Source organism: Meriones unguiculatus, chromosome X (genome assembly GCF_030254825.1).
Source record: "Meriones unguiculatus strain TT.TT164.6M chromosome X, Bangor_MerUng_6.1, whole genome shotgun sequence".
Lineage (NCBI taxonomy): Eukaryota > Metazoa > Chordata > Mammalia > Rodentia > Muridae > Meriones > Meriones unguiculatus.
This window is the reverse complement of record NC_083369.1, coordinates 95,198,613-95,210,398: the sequence shown is the minus strand read 5'-3', so window position 1 is coordinate 95,210,398 and position 11,786 is coordinate 95,198,613. Positions and strand designations below refer to the sequence as shown.

Here is an 11,786-nt window from a genome sequence, read left to right as displayed (position 1 = left end):
AAAAGTCAATAACCAATGGACAAGGTGTTTAAGAAACACATATGCATAGTGGATCTATAAATGACCCATTATAAACATTTCCCTTAAAAAAAAATTCAAGGGCAACAGAGGTATTACAGTACTTGCCAACCTACTCAAAGACCTTCATTCCCTGGCTGGCAATGTGGGGGGGGATGGGCTTTCCATCTTAGAAATCCTATTTTAGTAAATAAAAGAAAAACCCAAAGTTAATTTATAAAGTTTTATTTTTGTATATGTGCTAGATCTTACGAACTGCGGACAATCTTTATGTCAGTCTGTTGGCTTGTAAAAGGCTAAGAAGTATGTGAGATTTGGGCGGTGAAATTTCCTTCTGGGAACCCCAATTCCAAAATTTAAAAAAAAATGCACTCATTAGTGACTTTAAAAAGTGGTTCACCCTTCCCCCTTACACCTGTAAGTTTAGAGAACAAGTGCTACACACTTTTGCAAACACAAAATTAGAAATACAATCTGCAGCGAGTTCTTAATACATTCAGCATTTCTGTAGTTAATTTCTCACACCCAAAACCTTATTTTCAAATATGCAACTCTCATGTAGGTGCAGGACCAATTCTGGTTGGGCCCTACGATGAAACCAGTACTGAGAATGGTTTTGTTAGTAACACAAAACCTGGGGCAGAGGGGTGCTGTTTTCCTTATCAGCAGTCTGTATGTCCTCGTACCTTCAAACTAGAAATAAAAACTGGGCACTTATCACAAAAAGGCAATTTTCTAAAATTCTAAATAAGGCAGGATATAGCCACCAAATTAACCACAAAACTTAAAGTAACATGGTTCACGGGAAAACATAACCTGGTAAAATAAAAAAACCCGAAGAACTATTCCAAAGCAGTCACCTGAATATTCACACTTGTTGCTTTCCTTTACAAAAGTAATTCAAATAAAAAAAATGGTTCTCATCCTTTTAACCAATAAGGATTAAAGACTTAAGTTGTTATTTTTTACTAATAAAAGTTAATCATGAAAATAGAAAACATTTGAATAATTCTGGGTCTGTATAATTAGAGCTACAAGACAAAAAAAAAAAAAAAAAAAAAGCTGGGAAATCAAGAGAAAAATCAATGAAAAGAAACCAAGCCCAAATATGGTTTTATATTTCTGCCTCTGTGACGATGAACATGGGAATTCAACTGGTGAAGAACTTACAGACAGCAGCAATATGGTGTTTACCAAGTCATACAATGAAAATACTTAGATCTGACTGGGCAAAGCCCCAGGTTACAGTTTCACAACTAAAATCTCTTCAGTATTTACGTTCACAGGTTCTACTGTCTTCAATAGTACTCATGCCATTTAGAAATGTGGGAGTTCAAAGGAAGACTAGTGATTCTGCAACAAACATTAAAGGAGAAAACATATGGCTCAAAATAATGTTAAGAGAATCAAATAATTTTTAGGCACTTCAAGACTTGAAATTTAAAACGTGCCATTTATGTTTAGAGAAAGACCTCAAAATCACCATGTTGCTTACATTAACATGTACCTTAAAATTTCCGGTTATACATTAATGCTTTGAGTTAAATATAGAAAATAATTTGCACAAATGAAAACGCTGTTCACTTTCCCTCACTCCTGGTCACCATACAGATCTGCTCTTCCTCAAATGGAGAGAAACAAGACTCATGAAATCTGATCTGGAACTGGTGGGCTTAGATACTCAAAGCAACTAGCGGGGAGGGGGAAATCCCTCCAAGAAGAAAAATTCACAGCCTTTGAAAATGTCAAGTTTTCTCTTATCTAGGAAGTCGCTAAGTTTTACGTATTTCAAATTTTGTTAAGGAGCAGAAGGATCCAAGTCGTCTGTCAGGTGGTAAGCTATGTAACTAGTACCAGTTACTTGTCCAAAAACAGCTATTCTACTTCACTACTTGAACTTTAAAACTTCCAGTTGGAACTGCAAACACCGTAAACCTTTGCTCAAGCTTCAAATTCAGGCTGGAGATGCAGCTCAATGGTAGAGCATTTGCCTGGAATTCTTGAGGCCCTGGATCCCCATCTCCACAAAATCTAAAATAAAAACCAATTCTGATGTAAATAGAATCTATCTGGTGTCAAAAGTTGCTAAAATTACAGGAAGCCTAGAATCTTAACTGTGGAATACTGCAAATAAGATACCCAAAGCTTTATCTTAAATACTGCCCCTTTTAAATCACAAAATAACATAATGCTCATTTTGCTTCTGCTTTGATCAGTGCCAACTATAGCCTTTCAACATTTTCCTAGCAACTGAATCATAAAAAATACAACCAAGCTTGTGCTCATTAAATACACATGTATATAAAAACATACAAAAAGTACAAGATTAATTGTTAGGGAACTTTTACAGCATCAATATCCTGTTCTCCAAGTCTTTAATAAAAAGCCAGAGAGTTGATCTTTCTGTGCACAAAAACTCAATGAGACTAAAATCCTCACTGCAGATCATGTCTACACATGCTTTGCACAGAAATACGCTTTCCAGAAATATGCAGTTCTCAAAAAACAAAACAAACCCAAAAACAGAAAAAAAAAAAAAAAAAAAAAAACCCACAAAACACCAAAACCGAAAAAAAAAAAAGGTACCAAAAATCCCCAAACACACCACAGGACAGAAAGTTCTTAAATCAAAATCTATTTGCGAATTCAGCAAAATAATTTCTATAAAATAAAACAGGAAAATATTTAAAATAGGGTGGGTTGTATCTGTGTGCAGGGGTATTTGGTTTTAGGCAGGTTCTAAAAATTACACACATTCAAGTCACCAATTTTCTTTGAAACACAGTATTAGCTGATGAATTCCTTTATCTTTACCCAAATTGTTTATTCTAAAATACCACAATTATATTAACTACCAGTATTTTTTTTTTAAAAATTAGACCCTGCTTTGAATGTTAAAACTGTTTAATGTTAAAACTGTTGGAATAATGAAAAAGGAGCTAGGACAATTCTTGCTTTCAAGTAAAATTATGACTGAGCAGAGAATCAGCCAGAGATCTTAATGCAGAGGTACTCCAAAGATTGTGGGATTCTGAGGACTTCTGTTATCACTGGGATCCAGCAGAAGGACAGTTTGAAAAGAATCACTTATAGTAAGCTCTACCAAAGAACAAAACAAGCACACCAAATACAGTCTTCTACTAGGCTCCAGCCAGCATCCTAGCATAGCAAATTTGTGCATATTTGTTTTAAAACCTTTCAAATTTCCCCTTACTAAGTCAATAAATTTAAGTATTCTTTATTCCACCCAGAGACCTGCACTGTCAAATACAAGAAATAACACATGTGCAACTGAGAACCGCCTGCTTCCCACAGTCCTCCCTCAGTCTGTATTTTATATAGTCTAGGGTTTAAGAAGGAAAGCTCCGAGCAGTGCAGCTGCCATGTCAGGACAACTGCAGTCATTATGGTACTATTTCCTCATTGGCTACACTAACTTGTGTGAAGCCATGCTAAATGTTACAGCATATCTATAGCTTCAAAGTGATTAACCTAACATCAGAATAAAAAGGCAATGAAAAAGATCTAGAAACATGTTACATCACCAATTTTCCACATCAACCAAATAATTAAAAGGTAACCAGCCTTACATTGCTCATAGTAAAATTGACTCCAGTGGCAAAGAATGAACACGAAACTATTGGTGTGACACGAATGGGCTGTTTTGATGTTGTTGGTTTACTTTTTGTTTTTGTAAAGGAGGTGATCCAAATGCCACAAGATAGGCAACACTGGCTGCAGAGTGCAGTGGGTTTAACAAGAAAATTAATGTAGTTTTTGTAGATCTGTGAGTCTCATCAAGAAAAAAAAGGTTCTTGCTTAAGAATTAACAGTCAAACATTAATATACTATATACACCTTTGCCATTTACACATTAGCATCAGGCCATGTATTACAAAACACTATACACGTTCCACTGCAGGCGGGTTATATATTGACAGCAAATTTCTGCAGGTAAGACAGTGAACAAACTCTCCATTCCATGTTGATTAGGAATAGTTTTCTAGTTTTAAATTATTAAGCCAGACACAGAAAAAAGTTGGACTGTAAGGCCTGGGTGCACAGTCTTGATGGAACCAGTTAGGTGTGCATTTCACTGATCCTTGGTCTGAGGTGGGGACACTTCTTCACCGCCTTCATAATTTTCTTGTGGTCGCTGGCCAGTTCTCTGAGGGTTGTTCATGTGGTGTGCTGCTGGACCTGTATATGGCTGTCCATGCACATGGTTATTCTGAAAAAGAAATCTGTATATTACACATTTTCCATGGCTGGAGAAATGGATCAATCTTATAGAGAACCATAGTCTAGTTTGCAACATCCATGCCAGGTGACTTATAGATAGAATAATTCAGCTATAGGAGGATCTGAATGTAGTGGCAAATACCTGTAATCCCAGCACTCAGGGAGGCAGAGGCAGGCAGATCTGTGAGTGCAAGGCCAGTCTGGTCTACAAAGTCAGTCCAGGACAGTCAAGGCTACACAGGACACAGGAAAACCCGGTCTCAAAACAAAACAGTGTGTGTGTGTGTGTGTGTGTGTGTGTGTGTGTGTGTGTGTGTGTGTGTGTGTGTGTGTGTTTGTTTTAATCCCAGGTGTGGGGTGATGTAGCTGTTTCACAGCAGCTGGCTATGATTTACCTCTAGAAGGTGTGATTTTGCCAGCTGCAGAGAGTTTCTGCCATTGTATAGTGTGCAATTCTAGGGACTTTTCAGAGGAAATATTAATACTAAAGCCCCAAGAGGCTTGGGGGTTTTGGTAGTTGTCAGTCATGGTTTGTTAACAGGTTGTATGCGACCTGTTAACAACAACATAAAGAAAGTAGATAAACTGACAATGAAGACCAAACTTGCCCCAAAGGAACCCCAAATCCCTAAACAACAGAAAGTAGTCTAATGATAACACCAACCCCTTTTCAACCGCTGATCTTACTTCTTTTTCTCTCTCTCTCTCATCAAGTGTTAGGGGTTTAGAAGGTAGGGTAGAGAAGGGTAGAAGAATCCACAAAGTAGCAAAGACCAGTTTAGAGTCCTCTTGACACTCACTTGCATATATGTATAATACATAATTAAACATGGCAAAACAAATCTAGGAAAAACCCAACCTATCCAACAGCAGGCACATTTTAAAATGAGTTGAAATTGTGGAAAGGTACTTAGGACTTAGATTTAAATACACTTGCATAATAATGAAAACAGCAGCAGTTGAAAGAGAAAAATATTATGGGCAAAGACAAACCTTAACTCCCTAAAGAACAAGATTGGGTATGTCTGTATAAATCTTTGTCTGAGGTGATTTTTAGTGCCAAATATGTAAATTTAGAGACTGAAGAGAGATCAGTGGTTAAGAGCATTTGCTTTTCTTACACAAAAACTTAATTTGGTTCCCAGCACCAGCATGGTGGCTTACAACCATTTATAACTAGTTTCAAGACATCCAAAGAAAAAAAATGTAAATTCCATTATTAGAGTGTATAGGCCTGTATATCACAGCATGTATGTGAAGGCTTAAAGAAAGGTTTTCCCCCCTTCTACCGTAATGTTTCTAGGGAATAAACTCAGGTGGGGCTTGTGTGGCAAGTACCTTTACCCACTGACCCATTTTTGCAGCCCAGGACCCAAATTTATACTCTCTTTCACAGCATAAAGCTGACTGACCATGACCCAAAATGTACAGGTGCAATTGTTACGTTGACAGAACTACTGTCAATTAATAATGTCACTGAAGTCACAACAAGGCTGAAAAAAGTTAACTAGGCTAGAGCTTTCTTAGGGCTAACCAAAGTAACTTCTGTCCTTTTTAAGATGGAGACTAGTTGTGAAAGCCTTGAAACTTTATCAGCAGGCATGGTGGTGGCATGCCTTTAATCCCAGCATACAGGAGGCAGAGGTAGGTGTATTTCTGAGTTTGAGAGCAGCCTGGTTTACAGGGCAAATTCCAGAACAGCCAGAGAAACCCTGTCTTGAAAAATGACAGGGAGAGAGAGAGAGAGAAAGAGGGAGAGGGAGAGAGAGAGAGAGAGAGAGAGAGAGAGAGAGAGAGAGAGAGAGAGAGAGGAGGGAGAGAGGAAGAGAGGGATGGAGGGAGAGGGAGAGGGACTCACTATTTGTCAACTACTCTCCCAGCAGTGGAATTACAAATATGTCACAAAAACTATTCTTTCATCTTTTTAAATGCCTGAAACGGATGTGGTTAGGTTTTCTTTATATTCCCGTAAGCCAGGCCAAGCTTATAGGCTTCATGTTCAATTATTCTAAATCATGAAAATAGCTAGGTGAAAAATACACTTTTTTTCTGTAGTTACATTTACACCCTAAAACCTAAGGCTGCTCTTAATACTGTTCTGGCATGCTTTTCAGACTGTTAACAGCTGGGAACTTTTGAGGATTACAGACTGTTAGCTCATCTCAACCCCGCCCCCGCTTTTCCCCTCTGTAACCCCGGCTTTCCTGAAACTCAAGAGATCTATCTGCCTCTGCCTCTCAAGTACTGGGACTAAAGGCATGTGCCACCACTGCCCCTAACCGCTACCAGCCATGCCTGGTCTGAAACTAACAGATCTGCCCATGTCTGTCTCATAAATGCTAAATTTAAAGGAGAGCCATATACTCTAGAGTTTTAGGACTATGCACACTATGCTAGAAAGCTTATGTCCATTTGTGTGCTACTGCCACCTCAAAATATTTGACTAGGTCACAACTATATTTTAGGAGCATTCCCATTTAGGATACTGTTTCTTTACTTTTGTAGGTAATTATTTTATACCTAATTAATTTGAGTTAATTACCTGTAGAAATGTCAAGTTCTCAATAATTTTGTCAATGAAATCCCAGTCTAATTAAGCAATTATACCTCACTGCCATACCTTAATTTTTTTTTAGAATCTACTTGAAGACTTAGCTTAAGAAGAAATATCATAATTCTTCACAGTAAGCAATGGCTATCACTTTATGCTGACAACTATCGTCATCAGTTTTACTCTATACTAGTATAGGACATACCTATTTGGTAAGGGAACCACATCGCTGGGGCAAGTTCAAATTTTGTACTGTGACCTCAACTCATACCAACTACTCTATCATGTCCTCCAAGTTATTCCAGATATTCTCTCCATGAGTTCAGAGTCATAGTAAAAAGCCATCCTTTATAATTAAGCATGAAATTGGTTCTAGAGAGTGATTCTCAAAACCTTTGCAGAGGAGTTGTTGAATGTAGCGTATCATATTATTCTGCTTATCTCATGACTCAAAACAGTAGCAAAATTACAGTTATGAAGCAGCAACAACAAATATCATGGTTTGGGGTCACTACAACACAAGGGACTATTATTAAAGGGCTGTAGCATTAAACTTGAGAACCGCTGTAGAAGTGAACCCCACCATTTGATTCCTGTTTACCTGCTGATATTGAGATCCAGGGGAATGGGGGTATAATGGGGCATCTTCCGGTGGAGGTGACTCATGCTCATCTGGGGCATCTTGGTCATCTGGTTCCTAATTTTAAAGAAAAGGAATTATGCAGGCATTATCAAGCTTTAAAAGCTGTGTTTATAACTCTTGCATAGGCTCAGGCAACCTCCCCAACCATTGAGGGGGCAGAAAGATTAGACTCAACAACATGGCTGCCTAAACACGGGCACCAAAAAATATGCTAACATGGAAGGAGGAAATCTCATGTGATATCAACCCTAGACAAAGAACTATAGGCAAACAAGGAATGCTGAAAGGAAAAATACTGTATCTGCCAAGGGAAGAGTCCCCCAATTGGTTATCCAGTAACAAATGGCTAGCCTTAAAATTATAAACATATAAATTACTTTATACACTCTGAGCAAGCTATTTGTAGATTTAGGAATATAGATAGATTTAACAACATTTAAGGAAAACGACATGAATTTGAGACATAGCAAGGGGGTGTGTGGGAGTAGCTGAAAGGGGGAAAATAAAGTTTTAATTTGAAGAAGAAAAAAAAACACTTGACTTTTACATGTGTTATGGTTCATATGCAAGTGAATGTTAAAAACAGGAGAGATGGGTCTAGAGAGATGGTTCAGATGGATCACATGTTGTTTTTCTAGAGGACACAAGTTTCAGTCCCAACACCCAAACAGCAACTCACAAAAACGCCAGTTCAGGAGGATCTAATATCCTGTCTTCTGGCCTCCACAGGCACCAGGCAGGCACATGGTGCACAGCTTTATATGCAGACCAAACACCCATACACAAAGGTTTAAAAAAAAAAAAACAAACACCTAAAAGTCCCTAACTTGGGTTCTTCTGAAAATATATTTCGGAGGTTATAGCACAGTAATTTCTCCAGAACTCAACGAAAGTCTTAAAAAAAAGAAAAAAGAAAAAACCAAAAAACCAACCCAAATTATTATTAACACAGTGGCCTAAAAAGAATTACTTTGCATTCTTCCATTTCTATCTCTTGTAGACTGGTGGCTTTTTTTACCTCCTCAGGACAGAGTTCACAAGCTTTTGCAAGTGTCATCCTAGCGCTATGTGACCTCTCCAAGAAATAGCCATTTGATGTTTCATTGCTCTGCACTGGTGGAGACCAATTGTTGTAAGTGTACTGGGGATTGCCGGTGTATGGTCTTCTCTCGAGTTCATCTCCAAGCCACTCCACTGCCCAGGTCCATTTCCTTTTAAGATCTCCATTGCCCTTCAAAAAAATAAAATAATGCACATTTTAGATTTGGGATGGAAAGTGAATAAATTAATTCTGAAAAAGAAGATTTGGAAGATTTCAAAGGTAACTCCACAAACTCAGGATTATGTTCTTTTCCTTTTTCTTCAAATAATCATGCTAGGTAACCCTCGCTGCCTAGTAATTGTTATGTAACTCAGGTTGCTGTCAAATCTGTGGCTATCCTCCTTGAATGCTAGGAGTATAAATGTATATACTCCATACCTGGATTAAAACAGGATCTGAATGACATTTTTCCTTCCTTTCTTATTGTTTGTGATTCTGCGGATTTAACTCCAAGGCTTTGTACTTTCAGGGTAAGCAGTAACCACAGATCTACAGCCTTATCCCTTTAAAGCAACATCTTTTAACTTTGATTCAAATTTCTATGAAATAAGAAAACACCCTTACCTGCAGGATTTGGTACGCAACAGGACAACTGCTAAAGAGAGCTACCATACATTTTATACACTGGTATGCTCTTTTTTGATAGTGATTCTTAGAACGCTGGATTGTGTCAAACAGCCCATCTCGGTCATCTGGAATTCCTTTAAGGGCATTATGAATTCTGAAAAAGAATCACGAGATAAAAACTTCTAAAATCTAACCCAAACTAACACTTATTGTTATTACATGCCATTCAGTATATGTCTGTCTGTGGGTTCAGTTGTTTCCTAACAGACATGAAGTATTATTAAACTTTTGAGCAGGTTAGAGAAAAGCTTGCCTAGAGCCATATAGTCACCAAGCAGTCTGACTCAGGACTGAGTCTTATTAGCTCTACTTGCTCCAGTTGCTCATCAGGAAGTTGAAATACATTACCGGAAGCAAATTAGAGACCTCAAGAATACAAACTTAAAACAAAAAGTTAAAAAAATTTACATACTGTAGTTAATCATTTTTGTCTTTAATTTTGAGAAAGTGTTTCATTATGTAGCCCAAAAAGGCTTGATAATAAAAAAAAATACCTACCTGTGAGTCTGCCAGGAGTCTTCAATCAGCAAGATTTGTAAAAGCAGATCCAAATAGGGCCGGAGTTCATAAGTATAGGAATAAGCAACCTAGAAAAAGATAAGACACAGTGAAAATTGTATAAATAGGCAACAAATCATATCACAGAGATTTAATAATGCTTATGTTTTCCTAACCTGCCAAAGAAGTTCACTGAGGACGGTAGATGAGAACTGAGGATTCTCCCAACAGCAAAATCGAAGCAATTTGACAGTCTCGTCAGAGTTGCTGCAGTCTTCGATAATTTTCTTCACATAACTTGTTCTCACAAATAAAATGTCTACAACATTTTGTTGAATTGGCATTATAGGTTGTGATAAATTAGGATCGCCAAAAGGATTTGGAAGAGAAGGATTACCTAAAATGCAGATTTGTCACCAATTAACAACCAAAAAACTTTTCCACAATAACAATGTAAACTTCTCAGAACATAGCCTGTGAATGTGTTTTAGAAAAGTGAGCTGTAGAGGTCAAATTTTCTAAGCAGAATGAAGAAAAGTAGTATTATGTGTTACAATGACTAGCTATACTAACATGAAAAATTTTTTGAGTTTAACCCAGTAATCAGCAGAGAAGAACCATATTAATCATGTAAGAATGACAAAGGACAGAGCTGGAGAGATGGCTCCGTGGTTAAGAGCTGTCTGTTCTTCCAAAGGACTTGGATTCAATTCCCAGCACCCACATGACAGCTCCCAAGTGTCTGTAACACCAGTTCCAAGGGAACTGACACCTCCAGCGTAATGCACATAAATTAAAAATAAAATAAAATAAAAAAAAAAAAAACGACAAAGCACTGCCAAATATTGAGAAAAATCTTACAATATGAACCTCCCTTCACACCCTTACTTTATATTTAGGTTATTTAATCTAATTTGAGACATGACTCAGAGTATTAAAAACTATTGATAAGAATACATTACCATTAATTGAAGACTGCATTCTTGAGGAGACATTGCAACAACGGATCAGCTGTGACACTACTGAGTATAATTTGCCTAATTCAGCATACTGGTATTTAATTGGAGGACCAGGACCTTCATCTAAGGACACAAGCATAAAGGTAGCAGGTACACTCAGTTTCAGCAGCTGTGTCTTCTCTGCAACTCCTGTGATGAGAGAAAGGAAGCAGTAGAAGAAAAACAGGGAAGAAAAACATTAGGATGGAAAGAATTTTATGAACAAAACAAAAATGGCAGATATTTAAAATATCTATCATCCCTCCCACTCTTCTCATGTGTATGTGTATTCATGGTGCTTAAGCCCGTGGGAAACCCAGTTGATTTTGAGAATCTTCCTCAAAAGCTGTTCCACCTTATTTTCTGTGGCAGGATCTCTCAAACCCAGAGCTTGCAAACAGAGTTGGAATTACAGGCAAACCATATCTTACTTAGCACTCACATGAGGTCTGAGGATCTGTATATCAAACACTTTGCCTGAGCCATCTTTCTAGCCCTGGTTGGTCGGTCTGTTGGTTGGTCTGTCTGTCTGTCTATCTACCTTTGGAGATAGGGTCCTTATCTCTCTTTCTCTGCCTCTCGGATAGGGTCTTTCTACATAACCCTGGCTCTGTTCTGGAAGTCACTTAGTAGATCAGGCCAGCCTGATTCAGAGATACGTCTTCTGTCTCCCAAAAGCTGGGATTAAAAATGTTCCCCACCATGTCTAACCCTTGAGTACTGCTTGGGTATAGAACTCAAATTTCAATGTAAAAGGTTTTGTTTTGTTTTAACTTTAAAGGAAGTTTAGAAAAAAAAACAACAAAAAACTGAACCATTTCTGAATATGGCAGCACATAATTATCACAAAATCAGTATAGTAATACCTTATTGGCATTTTTTTTTGAGACAGGGTTTTTCTTTATATAGCCTTTCTAGACCAGGCTGTCCTTGATCTTGCAGAAATCTGAATGCCTCTGCTACCTTGTGTGCTGGGATTAAAAGTATAGACTAGCACACCCGGGTATTATTGGCAATTTTTTACTTTTTACTATTATATAATAAATTCATCTCTATTTCAAACTCAATAAAATTAAAAAAAAAATCAAAATAACAAGAATTTTTTGT

General features: G+C 37.5%; 1 protein-coding gene across 5 annotated transcripts in view; it reads right to left on the bottom strand.

Moving 5' to 3' along the window:
* Window positions 1–227: 227 nt before the first annotated feature.
* The window catches only part of Usp9x (ubiquitin specific peptidase 9 X-linked), a 108,775-nt gene continuing 97,216 nt past the window's right edge, over window positions 228–11,786 (bottom strand). For all 5 annotated transcript variants that reach the window (XM_060374301.1, XM_060374300.1, XM_060374302.1 and 2 more), the window contains 7 exons: window positions 10,644–10,829; window positions 9,858–10,078; window positions 9,682–9,770; window positions 9,121–9,277; window positions 8,473–8,685; window positions 7,413–7,508; window positions 228–4,249 (listed from right to left, as the gene is read on the bottom strand). In XM_060374301.1, coding sequence (XP_060230284.1) covers window positions 4,112–4,249; window positions 7,413–7,508; window positions 8,473–8,685; window positions 9,121–9,277; window positions 9,682–9,770; window positions 9,858–10,078; window positions 10,644–10,829 — 1,100 coding nt within the window. In that variant the 3' untranslated portion in view covers window positions 228–4,111. The remainder of the gene's footprint in view (window positions 4,250–7,412; window positions 7,509–8,472; window positions 8,686–9,120; window positions 9,278–9,681; window positions 9,771–9,857; window positions 10,079–10,643; window positions 10,830–11,786) is intronic.